Raw genomic sequence first — 16,467 nt, forward strand, 5'->3', positions numbered from 1 at the left:
TCCGTATTCAGATCTATACTTCATTATTCTAATGATTGCCCATGAGCTTTGTTGATGGTGATTGCTAATCGAACATTCCCTGTGTCCTGGGCGTCCTTTATGTTTCCCTCCTGTGTCCCTCCGGCGTCTCCGTTGTAGTTGTGTCCCTGTGTCCCGGTCGTCATTTATATTTCCTGTGTCCCGGTCGTTATTTGTGTCCCGGTGTTCCAGTCTGTAATTTCTCTTTGAGTGTCCGGGTCGTCATTTATATTCTCTGTGTCCCGGTCGTCATTTGTGTCCCGGTCTGTAATTTCGTCAGTCGACAAACATGAAGTGAGTCGACAAACAACTTCATGACGGCATAATGCTCAATCCTTATAATGACGTCAGTCGACAAACATGCATGACATCAGTCAACACATAAACAACTTATTTTTATAAGGATAGATAATCATCTAGGTAATGGGCATTTGACAGAACTTGAGAATTTTATTATGTATCTAACATACTTTCAAAGTTTACAATGGTTAATAGCAAATAGCGTAATTACCTGGGGAGCGTCAGGTAATTTACCCTCTTTGATTAATAGGCGTGCAGTAATTTCAAATCAAATGGACAGAATGGATTATTATGGCTGGCAAAGGGCCCTTTTTGGTGGAAGCTTGGGCCCCCTGGAAAATCTGGGGTGGGCATTTTCCCACCCCTGACCCCCCCAAATGGCGCCTCTATCTTGAGATTAGGACTAACTCTTACTGGAATATAATGTAAATATGGCAATAGTAATAATAATGATAATTTATTAGACACGCCTATATTAGACATGTCCATTAATTTGATTCGTAGATATGATTCATTATCAAAAACGTAAAGCAAGCTCCATGGTTTAAATATTTCCACCCAATTACTTTAATCAATAGAACTTTTCCCTAAAAACTACTTCTTTAAACAGTAATATATGCTATTAATGCTTGCTCTAAATTCATTTTAAATACCTTCCCTAGCGAATAAGTGTGATCTTGAGGAAAGCTATACAATGAAACTTGGTATTTATGAATTTATTTTTTGTAATATTATCTCTAGGAAAAATAATAATTGTAACGTCCAAAGAACCCCATAGAGTCACTATCTAGAAAAATTAATTTTTCACGCATACGTGTTAACGTCCATAGAACCACATAAAGTCACTATCTAGAAAAATTAAATTTTCACGCATGCGTGTTTATTTTTTCCCATGGTTACTTGCATTAAATAAGAAAAAATAGTTTCTTTAACTGAAAACAATGAGCAAAATTGAGACTCAAATCGAACATATATTATAATATATACTTATTAGGGGCGTTTTCCCCTCCTCAATCCCTCACTCTTCACGCTAATTTTTTTTGGTATAAAAAACAACTTCTTATTATTATAATTAAACAATCCTTGTGTTTCATGAGTCGTTCTTAAAGGTTAGGGACTAAATTCAAACTTTGATGCACAGAGCGAGGTATTGAGGAGGATGCAACCCTACTCATATGCATAATAATTTCTGTCCCTTTTAAGTTTTAATGTTGGTCCTTCCTTTCAGTTGAAAAAACTTATTTTTTTTATTTAATTTCTGATTTATCTTTAAATAATGCCATGAGATCTGGCTCTACCTCAACACTGCCCCTCTTCCCCTACTCCCGCGGAAATATATTCTAGACAATTCAATCCTGGTAGAAATGCGCCCCGACAATTACCTTTAACATCACCACGCGTAAAACTGAGTCGGCAAAGAGAAAGTAATAAAAATAAGAGAATTTTAAGTAAGAATTCTGGCAAATTCTCCCTGTGTAAAATTCACCCTGAACAGCTCGGCCCCAGACCCTTGTAAAGTACTCTCTCCTACTACTTCTCTGTAAATTATTTCTATATGCTCTCTTCTTGAGAGTCTTATGGTAGCGTTGGACTCAGTGTTTCCACTTTCTCATTTTTTAAATCCCTAATAAAGAGCTGAAAAATCCCTAGAAATCCCCATGTTCAGTTCCAAAATCCCTAAAGATCTCCCATTTTCTAATTACTCCCTGAACCGCTTCTCCCTATCTCATTTTACCCGTACCATTGAAAGGTAACATATTTTGGCTTCTTAGGTTGAAGTCTAGCTATCACTACCATAATAGAATGTCTTGTCATGCTGTTTAAAGTGCTTTTTAATCATCAGCTAAATACAAATAGCTTCAAATATACTTCAAATAATATTAAGCAAATAGAAAAGAAAATGTAATACTGTAATGTAGATTACAGTACAAGATGTTTAATACTGTTCAATCGTAACCTGTAAAACGTAATCAGACCTTATCTTCCCCTGATATACCAAACACCAGCAGGTCACGGCATCCATTATTTTGACGTTTTCAATATCGATGAGGCTTTGCCTCCTCCACTCCTGCTCAGTTTTGGTTCCGACCCATGGGATCTGTCCATACTTCCTAACAAAAGGTAGCAGAGAGGCAGGCTGAAGTGATTGGGCTGACACTGGGTCAACCATTTCAGCATATTTGTAAATATCGTCTTCAAAAAGGAACCTTTTCTGTATCTGGCCTACTGCTTTGATATGGAACGCCTGTGCAGCTTTGAGAACTACTTCGATTGAATCTGGGGGACGGCGGTATCTGACCTTGACGTACAGAGGGAATCTTGTCCGTTTGGACCCAAGTAAACGCATTCAAGGGGAAGTTAAAACTTCCGATTGTTCACACCGATTTCTAAAGCACTAGTTCATTCCACATAGTCCTTCTGCAGGAAGTTTAATGCTGAGACCAATGTTTTAAGCTTTTGTTTATCCCCAAAACTAGAAATATTTTGGTTACAAGAGCTCAAATTGTGCTTAAATTTGAATTTGAGACAGAAGTAATTGTTACATTTGTAAAGAACATAAAAAAAGACATCGAGTGGTATGTTCACTTTATTTGTAAGTCAAAAAAATGAACAACAAAAAATTTACCAATTATAGTATGAAGGTACAGGATTTTTCCCTGGGTACGTAGGCTTGCCAAAAACACACAATCCATTTATTTTTACATGTGCCATTGTTTTTAAAAAAATGGCTGTCAGTTTGTTTGTCTGTTAAAAACTAGGGTAATGAAACGGTAAGAGAGGTGTTCGAATAGTTATAGCCTACCTCTATTATTCACGTCAGTGCTTATAAAGCTGGCTACAAGTTCGAGTTCAAGTTTTTTTGATTTTACACAAAAATCGTAAACATCATACAAGTATTGTGGAGAAAAAGAATCGTACATGCAATGCTTGTCAAAAAAATTTACTATAGTAAAAACAACTACGTACCCTATAAAACTATCAAAATATATTATCTGAAATTATTTATAATATAAATAAATAACTTTATAAATAAATAATAACTTTATTTATCTGACCTGTAAAAAAATACATGCTGTCTACCAAATAATCTTATGAAAAACAACCCAAAAATGACAAACCATATGACTTCATTAATCGAGAACAGTCCAAGCTGAAATTATTGTTTGAAGCCCAAATCAGCATGGAACTGTTTCAAACAGTTCTTTGTTGCTAGTTTGTTACTTAGGACTCCTGTACATCTCAAAATCTGTGTGGTGTTAAAATTTTTTAAGCAACTGAAGAAGTTCTTCTCTGTGATTCCAAGTTCAATTCGCAAGGAAACAGATCCTAAATCGAATTATCCTGCTTCTCTGATCAAGAAGATGATGAACAAATTAAAGGAAAACCCCAAAAATTTCCGTAAAAGTCCATGGGAGAAAAAAAATCCCTAGAAAATCCCCAAAACCCTAAAAAGAACTCTCGCCCTAAAAGACTTAAAAAATCCCCATTTTAGGGGAGAAATCCCCATAGTGGAAACACTGGTTGGACTACAATCTGGGGTTCTACAGGTAGAGGATGTCAAGTGTCTCTAACTTTCATAAAGTTTATGTGTATAATATATAAATGTTTATTTACACATATAATACATTAAAAGTACACACGACGAGGACAGAAACAGAACAAGAACTGAATGAAATAATCTAAAACGTTGGCTTATATACACTGAAACAAGGAAACAAACATTGAAGCATGTGACAGGAACTGACCAATTTAAACTGACAGTACCTGCAAATATTCAGAATTTATAATATTAATGTAGTCATCTAGGAAGTGGGAGTTTCACAGAACTTAATTATGATTAAGAATTTAATTATGTATCTAGCCTGCTTTCACTACCTTCAAAGTTTACACCCTTCCCTCCCAATGGAAATTCTGCGCGTGGAAAGTCCACCTAAAATGATCACTAGACCTTTAAATTTCCTTTCGAATGAGCCTTATCTGATATTTTAGGACCATTTGTTCGATTCGATCAAAATGGAAAAAAAACTCTTATTTGTCGTCTTTCTTCTGGCAAAAAAAATCCAATTTTTAATTTTTCCAGATAGGAGCTTGAAACCTCTACAGTAGGGATATCTGACATGCTGAATCAGATGGTATGACTTGCATTGATAGTTTTTGACTATTAAGGGTGTTTTCACCCTTTCTTGAATATCAAGCAAGTTTTCCAAGGCTGGTAGCCTTTGATTGGTAATATTAAACTTAATGAATCTTATACATTTGGAATCAGCATAATAAGCCAATTCTTCTGATACATCTATTGGAACCAAAATTGCAATTTTTTAGAGTTTCGTTTACTATTGAGCTGCTTCACTCCTTACTTGCAGTTCTTTACCACGAACTGTTAGGTAAAGAGAGCAGAGATAGAATTTACTTCCGTTTTTTAAGAAGAATATATATGAACAAATCAAACAGTTTGCGGTAACCAGGCTCAATAGCAACCGTAACTCTAAAACACGGAATTTTGATAACAATAGATACATCGAAAGAATTGAATTTTTATACTGATTTTAAATATGTATGTTTTATCAAGTTTCATTTTACTTATCACAAGTTACAAGCCTTATAAATCACTTTATATTCAAAAGAAGGAGAAACAGCCCCTAAACAGTACAGAATTTTAATGAAAATTACCCCATCAGATTCAGCATATCAGAAAATTCTACTGTCGAGGTTTCAAGCTCCTATTAATGAAAATGTGGAATTTATATTTTTTGCCAGAAGAAAGATCACAGATGTGTGTTTGTTTTTTTGTTTTTTCCTAGGGGTGAACGTGTCGACCGGAAATTAAAAGTTTTAGTGTCCTTTTTAAGTGACCAAAAATCTTCAGAGGATCTTTCCATGGAGGAATTTTTCATGGGGGAAAAGTATTTCAATGAAGGGGGCACTAGATTTGAAAGCATTATTTAAAACATAATGAGAAATTAAATAAAAAAACAAGTTTTTCAACTGAAAGTAAGAAGTAACATTAACACTTCAGACGAACAGAAATTATTACGTTTACGAGGGAGTTTTGTCCATCCTCAATACCTCGCTCTTTACGCTAAAGTATTTTTAGTAATTTAAAAAGAGGCACTTATCCTAATTAAACGGCCTTGCTGATTCAGGGGTCATTCTTAAAGAAGTGGAACACAATTTAAACTTTAGCGTAAAGAGGAGGTTATTGACGAAGGGACAAACTCTGTCATATACGTAATAAAATTTTACGAATATAGAAGTTCGTTATGTAAGTTAACTCGTAAGTTACGTATATTTGTGACTAATAAAACGTCCGTAAATAAAGTAATGTACGATAGAGTCCTTAAGCTGGTCGAAAAAGGTTACAGTTTTGTAGACCTTGGTGCCATAGATTTCCGAAAGGTATTTGATTTAATCAATCACATTGTAGCTGCCCTTAATCTCAGGCTAATGGGGGCTAAGAAAAAGACTCTTACGCTCGTGTTAGACTTTCTCAGTCAGAGGATGCATCGTGTGTTTGCTCTTTACGAAGGTGATACCAATTCCGAATGGTCCTCATCCACCTGTGGAGCCCCTCAGGGCACTAAGCTTGCAGCTACTGTATTCTTGTCTGTAATTAACTTCCTCATAACTGACTATGACGACCGCTACAAGTTCGTGGATGACCTGTCATTTATCCTGAAATATTTAGTACAAAACAGAGTTGTGACGCCACAATTCAGTTAAAATTTTTTCAGTGTTTTCACAAAAGAGTGCGCGGAGCTAAATCTTGAGATTAATGTGAACAAGTCGAAGATAGTGCGATTTAACCCGCTAAAAAGTGATGTTATGGAGCCAAATGTTCCATTCCTTCTAATAAACAGCATCAAGATCCTTAGAGTTACTTTTTCCAATGACTTCAGCTTTGCCGCACATATTGAAAACGTGGTTAAAAGTGCAAACGCTTGTCTACAGACTTTAAACGGTATGCGTAGGTTCAGTGCAAACACAGAAAGTATTAAGTATGCATACATAGCGTATGTCCGCCCCATTCTGGAATATGCGTGCCCTGTTTGGGTGCCCTCAGCACTTAGAACAGTGTATCTTTGTCAGGAGCTTGAATCGGTTCAGAAGCGAGCGGTATCGATCATCTTGGGCCGCCGTGACATCTCCTACGAAAATGCTCTGGAAGTGCTAGGACTGCCGTCACTCCAAAACCGGTACGAAACTCTGATAATGAGTTTCGGAAAGTACTTGTTTTCTAAATCTCAGCACCTTGACATTCTACCTGATCAACCTTCACCATCAAGAACGAGAAAGCAAGATAAGTTAGTTCCCGTTAAAGCAAGAACAAACCGAAATGGTAATTCTTTCGTCCCGGTTTTCGTCAAAATGTATAAGAGTTAATATTTATAGCTTGATTTATATTTACAAGTGTAGTTTGATTTTGTATATGTTGTAAAGAAACACAAATCAGCGATAGCTGTCAAGTTTTTGCTATTAAATATGTCTACTACTACTACTACCACTAAAGATAAATGTTCTAACGCCCTTTGTAAGTAACCAAGAAAATTGCATGGCAACTAGGCCCCCTCTCCCGCTCTCGTTTTCTCAAAATAGTCTGATCAAAATTTCGAGAAAGCCGTTTAGCAAAAAAATAAAATTAATATACATTTTTTTTAATTATTCATTTACGGTGAACCAAAACTAAAACCTGAATTAATTCAAAAACGTTCAGAAATTAAGAAAAAAATATTTTTTTTTAACTGAAAGTAAGGAGCGACAGTAAAACTTAAAACAAACAGAAATTGTTCAGTGTGCAAAAGGGGCTGTCCCCTCCTCAACGCCCCCTCCTGTTTATGCTAAAGTTTTTTTATTGTTTTAAAAAGTAGACTTGTGAGAAAGAGTCGAACTTTAGCATAAAGAGTGGGGCGTTGAGGAGGGGACAGTCCCTTTCATATATAGAATAATTTCTGTTCATTTTAAGTTTTAATGTGGCTCCTTACTTTCAGTTAAAAAACTTCTTCTTTTATTTAATACATTATAAGGATTGCACTGTTGTCCTTAGCTACGATTAGTAATGAAGCTTCAAGCAAACTCTCTCCATCTACGCAAAGATCCACCGAACAGCCTCCATTATAGCCGATGCACAATTATATAGCATTGTACATAATGTTGACATTTATAAATGTAAGGAAATATAAATAGGTAAAAATTCTTTAGAAATTCGTTATATATTTTAATTTCATCATTAGGTTTTAGATTCTACAAAACTATCTGTTTCAACTATAGTCTTATATCCAACGCCTTATGACAACGGTAAAATGCTGACTTGTAGAGCCATAAACCCTAATGTTCCCGTTGCTGTTATAGAAGATTCTCTAAAACTCCATGTGACATGTAAGTTCTTTATATTTTTACCACTTTTCATTTACCGGTTATGTTGTTCAAATTATAATTTTAGAGGATTTTTCAATCAATTGTAAGAGATAAAATTTTTGACTTGAATGAAATTCAATTTATAATTGGTCAATTATTGCTAGGTCATTCCTTATTTTATGCTACTGCAGGGAAGGTAAGGATCTAAATTTCAACCTAATCGGACACAGACATTCTTTTTGGCGTATTATGGATTCCTTCTGACAGAACAGCTATAGATGAAGAATTTATTATCGAATAGGAATTGTTTGAACTATCGGATTTAACAGAATATTAAAGATAATTAAATCGGGTGTTTTCAAGGTGTTCGGCTGAATGGGCCTTATCAGCACTAGATGCAATCGAATGGGCTTGGGTTGAATGGACTCGAGTTAAAAGAGAGTTGAATTGCATTGAACTGACTTGAATGAAGCTTGAGTTGAATATCAGTTAGGCTAAAAGGGTTGTGCTGGTTAGGGCTGAGTTACGTTGTCACCGAAAGAAAGACTTTTGAACTTTCGAGGCTGGGTCAAGTTTCGTTTATTTTTGTTTTTAATCAGGATGGACAACAGACAATGCCATTCTAAAATATCTTAGTTTAAAAGTTAACACAACTCAGATTATTGTTCATTTTACCACTCTACTCCAATATTCCATTGTTTCGAGTCAAAAATGGTAATTTTAGAATGGAACTTTCTATGAAAAAAAAAAAATCGGTCACCGCTGATTTGAAGGTTGCCAAGGCCAAAAATTTTATTCTTGAGATTGCCCGAATATGATACCCGAAATTCCAAGAAATATCACCGAGAAAGCACAAAGTACAGCTGAAATTGCAACAAAAAATATCAAACATTAAAAAACATTCTATACAGATGAAAAAGGAGTTGCACCGAAACTTACGAGAATTGAGCCAAAGAAAGTAGGAATTGTCACTATGACTTAAAAGAAATATTGCTTACAATGTTCAAAATAGCGGAAAGAAACTAAGAAAAGCAGACACGATTCTTAATAGAAGATTAATAAACACATAAAAAAGGTGGGTCGATTAATTAAGAATTATAACAAATATGCGGTAATTGGAGTTGGGGTTACTCCTTTTGTCAATCTTGTCACTCCTCCTGCTACTTTTCACTTTATTTGTAAGCTTGATTTTCAATTCCCAATTTAAAATTTCATTAGTTCATTTTGTTATTTCTTAGAAATACCGTCCGGATTGCTCAAAATGGCAATTTATCTCTCCCTGCAGCCTTAAAAAACTGTGTAAGATATTAGATGAATTTATTCCTTTTTAGGTCATTCCTAAATTTTTCCTCGATTCTTCTTTCCGTTTTGCTAGTTCGTCTTCCTTTTCAAGAAAGTTATAAGACAAACACAATCAGAACTGTGGATATCAAAGAAAAAACAGAAGAAGAAATCAAAAATGACTAATCGATCTTCTAAGTGAACTCTCCATCCTCGCAATGTATCAGAACTGCACAACTGTATTTTTTTTTGAAATTTTACTCGAATTTAACTTTGGGTTAAAAATTAAAATTTAAGAACTTCTGTTTGTGGTGGCTATCTACTTGTTTGAAGGACTTAGCGGAGAAAACAAGGGACTTGGTGAAAAGTGGTGTTAGATACCAAACTTTTCACCAAAGTTTTAGGATGAAGCAATAATTTCCAAAAGAACAGGGTGGAAATTAGTTACTTAGGACACTGGGATGTCACAAACTACATAATCAGTGAACAATTACCTCTAGAAAATTTTGTCACAATTTATTTTCCAGTTATCTCAACGAAATTACCAGAAAAAGGTAAAACAGCAGTAGTGGGGACATAATTACTTTAACGACTGCCCTATCCCTGTGAATCCCAATCCCAAAACTTTTTAAAGTTTCTTCAATTCACAGGTGCTATTAATTTTCCAAAAGATAGAGGTGCATGTTAACTAATAGGGAATGTTGTATTTATTGAGGGTGACGTAATATTGTGTGACTTGTTGGATCTCACGAATCACTTCAGTATGATTTCTACATCGAAAAACTAAACATCGACATCTTATCTTGTCTTAATTGAAACTGAAATATTCCAAGAAGGTGTATGTACATGATAGCGTAGTAGCAATATTGAATACCGGGAAAGCGAAATATTCGGCGTATGAAATAAGGGGTAATGCAAAAAAACTATTGGATATGTATGCTAGCAATACTTTGATATTAAGGAGTTAAACTTCTTCGGAGTACCAAGAAAATTCAATTGTTACAAAGGTGGATATGCTAGAGTAGCATTTCCAGAGGTGATAGTGATCAAAGAGAAAGCAAACATATAACTTTTAGTTAATGACGAAGGCCGACTTCTTGCTATTGTTGGTGGCAACATGTTACCCATTGATAAAACCTATTAATATTCTCCTACTATTACCATTCAGCGAAAGGTAAAAAGAAGAAAAAAGCATGCTCATGTAGCAGTATTATGCAACATATTTTGTCTAGGTGCTGAAACTGTTACCTATATGAACATAATGTCGTAATAGACAATGAAACCACAAGTAAAATAAAAAGTGAACTAGCAGAGATTATCGGCAAGGAAATTAAACATATATTGATAAAAAACAATCCCCCTGAAAAATACATTAGGGCCAATGGTAGTTTATCCAAGGATTCATTTATTGAACCATGAATCAATCGATAAAAAAGGGGAGAGTTCTTTACTAGCGAGAAAGAATTATCATTCAAAGGGAACAGACAGAGAATTATAGCGAATCTCGTTAATTTGTTGAAATGGTGAAATATAGATGATAGTTTTCAAAGATTGTCAATCTTCACCTAGGGAATGATAGAGTTTAAAATGAACAATGAGTTTTCGTCTTTGAATCACTGTCTGAGACTTATGTGTCGTGGTCCCAAGGCATTTAGGCAATTTATTGATAAACTAATCGAAACAAAACAAAATGATATTACGCATCTTTTTGAAGATTAGCCAGAGTTTCATTTACTCCATTCATTTCTCTAGTGACCTAATGAGCGATCAGCATAAGCAACAAGTGATAGCAAAAAAATTCATTTTATTGTTTGCAAGTCGGTTTCCCTTAGAAGTGAGACAGTCAACATTGAAAATGTTTCGCACATGTCCATTGCGTTTGTATACCTCGGGCAGCTGGTCATCCTGTGATAATTGTACAATTACTAATGACTAAAACAAAAAGTGTAGATCTTGCAATCCAAGTAAATAGTGAAGAAGATACGCAAGGCAAAATAAAGACTGTAACTTCTGTTTTGAAGAGACTAGTGACTCGCACACTAGACGTTGTCAATGTTCCAACTGTAACTTTGACAAACGTGGTCAATGGGAAAATATCAACCCTTGTACGATTACAGAAAATCCTAAACTTGATTCCTTTTTATTTTCAAGTGACTAGTATGTTCGTGGTTTAAGTTATTTTGGGTGGAAGAATCTGGTTTATTTTATTATAAATCATATTGAGTACGTTGGAGACATTGGGCATGAATGTCACATAAAAATCATTAGGCATTGTAAAAGTCTTCAGTGGCAATTCAAGAATTGAAATCAGTGTTGTATCCTAGCCAACGAATAAGCACCTGTCTCTTACCCTTGCAAGGTCGACTCTTAAATATCTTTTCAATTTGATACATTCCATTGTTTTAACTCTTTGCAATTCATACTAACAAAAATCGCTAGAAATATCTTCACCTTTAATATCACGTAGACGAAACGTTATACCTTCAGCGTCTAATACTTTTAACACTTCAGTGGACAACAAGTAACTTCCTTTTTCATAAATATTACTTGATCAATTGATCCGAACTGTATCACCACCATAAAATTTCTTTTTTTTTCTCCTGTCTCCTTTCATTGAAATATTGTTTTTAAAAATGTCAAGCGTATTGTTACTGTGATGAACTTCATGAGGACTATGATTGGACCGCGACTACTGATGATATTAATTATAAATCAACGTGATATTATGCATATCTTGAATAGAAGCAGCTGTATTTTCCAATGGACAATATCTCGAGAATTGTTATAAGCCGAATTGTTCTTGTCAAATTTTTAGCCCATGCCTTCTGTATGAGACTATGACTATAGAGTATTGTAATGTATTTCAATAAAACCTATTTTACATGTGGATTAACAGTATCACTTCCCGATCTGTTTGAATATATGCATATGAATCTTGTTTAAGCTTAGATTCAAGGGCTCTATTATCTTTATCACTTCTATTTTAGAGCAATGGAGTAGTAAATATCGACGAAGACTACACTGCCTTTTCATCACAAACACCAAAAACAAGAAGAACAATAAGGAATTTTTTAAGACAGTGGGAAACAAATTAGAATGAATATTTCGGCCCTATGTCCAAGGGCCGTCCTCAGCAATACAAATGAGAAAAAACAACTTACGAGAGGATAAAATCAATAAAACTAAAATGAACAGTTTTTCAAAACTGTCCCAGCATCCCTACCTCATTGAAGTTCAACCAGGACTGAAAAATAAATTGTTATTTCATAACAATTTATTCAAGATCAAAGAGAAGTGAGATATTGCCGACGGCTAAAGGAATTCATATCAAGACAAACTGCATTTGTCTTTTCACCGTTGCTCTTTCCAGTCATATCAGCTTCCAAGATACGACCCCTGTGGACAACATACCCTTCCCTCATTAACCTCTCAATGAACAAGTGCTGATCAACGTCAGTGATCAGACCTGTTTCTTCTTTCAGATTTAAAGAATTAAATTCACCAGCAGAAGCGGAGTCAATAGATAATAACCCAAATCCAACCAACATTTATCGTAAATTTTGTCGGTATTTTTACTGACAATATCCAACAACGTTAATACATTACTTTCCAGGCATATTTTACAGTAAATATTCTCATTTTTACACCCTCCCTTGGCCCAAGCTTCTTAGCAAATTCATAGTCCGGAATGGTGCATTGATGATTGTTAAGTGAATCGTAAGACGCTTCGATGGCCATTACTTTTTCCTCACGTAGCCCCGAGGCGGAGTTGTAGTACTTATACGGGTATACGCCCATACTCGTTAATAAATCATACATTTCATCATCTGGAAAGCACTGTTGGACGTGAGTAAAACTACTAAAATAGTCATTTCTTGTACTTGTATCAATTGGCTCAAAGTTCTAGGGAAGAAACTATATAAATGTAGAAAGCGAATTTTATTCAAGTACACATTATCATTTTAAACAGTTTTCCATTTGAAGCCTGAGATAAGCAACTTCTAAGACAATTTTAGTATGATATTATATGAGAAAGACCCATCTACCCATGTGCCACCTACAACTTAGCTTTTTTGCAAACGTGCCGACATTGGTAATAGCAATTAAGAATTTTAGTTAGAATTGTGTTTATAAACTTGTAGAAAATATTGCTGCTTAACGTTTAAATTAAAAGATTTGAATGCCAGTCCACGAAAGTTTCTCCCTCCCGATAAGATTGGATTACTTGAATGGTCATGGTCGTGGACCGATATTTCCCCACTACCCTCAACAAATTTATTCTTACCTATCTAACACATATTTTTATTGATAATTACCAATTCATCTTCTGGTGATAGAGTCATTGGATAGTTTACGCAACACAGTTGTTAAAATGACTTACTAGCTGTTTTAATAAGTGCAACCATAGCTGTGCCTAAACAATCTCTCCCATCCAAAGTCTCAAATACCTCTATCAATGGCATGGTATTTTTCGAGTCTCTTTGAACATGCCAATAAGATACTGCAATGGCTTCATGTTCTTCACTGCGATTCGAGTTTGATGGATCCCACACATCTATGAGTTTGGCCTAGCTATCTAATGCCATGTTGCTGCCCTGCAAGAGTTAACTCTCGATATTCGTGACACGCAAGATGGCATCGAAACACCTTTATTTATTTCATGTTGAACTAAATCATAATATTCCAGATGTGTTTCATATGTTGCTAATATATTATGATATTTGTACTCTAAGTCTAAAAGTCGCTCACTCAATGCCACAAACGGAATATGGGAGAGTTAAAACAAGGTGGAAAATCTTTTCAGCTGAGACATTCAAGCTGTACCGGCAAACTAAATTTTGACAAATCAGAACCAGAGATATTCAGCACTTACATGATTTACGACTAATTTAAGATATGATACTAACTCGTCTGATAAAACTAGAAGCATACTTCCAAGGAACATGATTTTCTTTAAGATTGAAAAACTCCTCTGAATTATTCATGATCCATATTTTGAAGTCTCCACCAATAGAATCTACTTATTGATCCTCTGCCACAACTTTAAATTCAGGTTCTAACCAAAAAACTCTAACGACAGAAAATCATGATTACTATGAAACTAGATTTACTGTGCACATCCTTAGTCCTAGAAAAGTAAACTTTTGCCTGTTTGACTGACTGAGGAGAAGTAATAAGCCTCTCCGAAGACAAAACAGATTGCTCTGGTTGATCTTCAACCATTTTTGATTTTCGACCATATCTTTAAAACCAATAGCCAGTGGGTATTGTAATGCTGGAAAAACAAAAACTTTAATGCTCACTGAGTCATTTGCCAAATTCAAAAGGGGAACCTCATGCGCGACAAACGAAAGAGGATTCCTGGTAATACTTCGGATCAAGCCATATTGTTTGTTCTTTCGTAATCTACACGAAGTATTTTATTTCCTAAACACAGATTTCCTGATAAGAGAACGAAAAGCCCCCGTATCAAACGGAGATATTAGAGGAAGATCATTGGCAAAAAACATTTCACCATCGAAGGTTTCGTCCAACTTGAACGATAAACTTTGTTCACTCTAACTTGAAGGGATGTTGCAGGTTCAAAAACATTTCAACATCGAAACCCTTCGTATAACTTGAACCAGAAACTTCGTTCACTCTAACCCGAAGGGATGTTGCAGGTCTTATCTCTGGGCAGTCACGTTTAAAACTTGCGTCTAAACGTGACCTCTGGAGCTTAAGCCTTCAGTCAAGCGGACTCGAAAATTTTTCTTAATGTGTTCCCATTTTCGAATAAAGAAAACATGCCACACTATCTTTAGGCCTATAACTATTCCTAGCTGCACTGGAGTGGCTACCGTTAGAAAAAGCAGGAACTCAATTTGTCCAAGGATTTGTACCTCTTTGGCTTGCAGTCTGGTTTCACTGACATTACCCGCGAGGTTGACAAAATATGCGTTGACAATCCCCAAGCCTGATGGCAAAACAGAATCTACTTCATCCTCTAAACGCAACTTGAGGGCAGCCTCCACTTCTTCTGCTTTTGTTAGAATTTCTACAACATGGTCATAATCTTCGAGCTCATTTTGCAAAACCAATCTGGCTAATTTCTGATACAGGTCATCAAACAGTTCATGCAATAAAACATTAATTGAGACATCATTCCAAGTTTTTTTCTTACAACACACTTGGATCAGCAATAATCAATCAGAGACTGATTCTCCTGATTAACTACCCTGCCATGCTTTAATTTTCTTCAATTTTCTATCCATCTTAACCTTTCTTTCATTGTGGCCCGATAAAGCGGGATTGAGCCACGTTTTTGTACCGCCTACTGTTTGAAAAACAGTCAGTCAGCAGGGTACCCAAAACAATTCTTAGACAATTTCTCTGGAAAAAATCTAGTATATATTCATCAGCTTTTCGGAGCGTCCATGCTTCAGAGCCATATCTGGCCATCACTGTACCTTTCAATATTCTAATCTTGGTTTGTAACTTATATTCCTGTTCTTCAAACATTTTTTTAACTGAGAAAAAACACTTAGAGCCTTCGATTCTACTTTTAACATTTTCACTTTTTACTAATAATACTACCAAAGTAAGTGAAGCTGCCCACCCGATCAATCTTTTCGTTACCCATAGTCACCTTTTCATCTTCACCTCATTCCAAGTCTTAGTGTGAAAATGCTCATTCATTTTGCTCACACTTTGATCTAGGATGTTTAAATCATAGCATAATCTAATTCTAGGAAAATTTTTCCTTTTCATTTGATTCCGTGATCTCCCATTACCTTTCTTGAAATCCTTAAGACAAAGTATGTCAAAATGATCCATATAAAGGGAGTTAGAACACAACCCTGCTTAACCCCTAATTTTATAGAAAATCTGCTGCTAATCTCATTTCCTACCTTTGATAAAGCTCTTCTATCAACAGAATCAAATGCTTGCTCACAATATATAAAACTGAGGACCAAGGGTGTTTGACTACTAAGGCACTTCTCAACTATTAACCTAGGAGTGGCAATTTGGTCAACACGTCCTCTACCTTTTCTAAAACTGCACTGTTCTTCTCTTAGAACTTTTTTTTTTACAGTGTCTCTCAGTCTAAAATGTATCATAATAGTAACTAATTTGATATCTAGAGATTTTAGAATATTGCCTGAATAATTACGACACCCTCTCTCATCACCTTTTTTATACAGTGGTTTAATTAAGTGGCTTTCCTAAGATCTATAGGTACTTTTCCTTTCTCAAAGATCATATCCATAATCTTAAGTAACTGATTTCTACCCTCAGATTCACTATTTTTAAGGAGTCATTTACCACAGTATCAGCACCTGGAGCCTTATTATTTTTTAATTCTCTTAGTACCATCGCTATTTCTTCCTCACGAAACAAATATTCCTTCAAATCCAGGGTATAACAGACTTTTTACTTTTCCTCTATATCTTTTACTGCAACAGTATCTCAATTTAGCACTTTCTCAAAATTTTCCATCCATCTCTCTTTAACTCATTCCTTATTAATAATTGT

At 35.2% G+C, this 16,467-nt stretch overlaps 1 protein-coding gene across 1 annotated transcript in view; it reads left to right on the top strand.

The window, feature by feature from the left end:
* LOC136029634 (nephrin-like) overlaps positions 1-16,467 on the top strand; it is a 225,769-nt gene that overhangs the window by 121,709 nt on the left and 87,593 nt on the right. Inside the window, exon 7 of the mRNA XM_065708135.1 lies at positions 7,548-7,692. Coding sequence (XP_065564207.1) covers positions 7,548-7,692 — 145 coding nt within the window. The remainder of the gene's footprint in view (positions 1-7,547; positions 7,693-16,467) is intronic.

Source organism: Artemia franciscana, chromosome 7, assembly GCF_032884065.1.
Source record: "Artemia franciscana chromosome 7, ASM3288406v1, whole genome shotgun sequence".
Classification (NCBI taxonomy): domain Eukaryota; kingdom Metazoa; phylum Arthropoda; class Branchiopoda; order Anostraca; family Artemiidae; genus Artemia; species Artemia franciscana.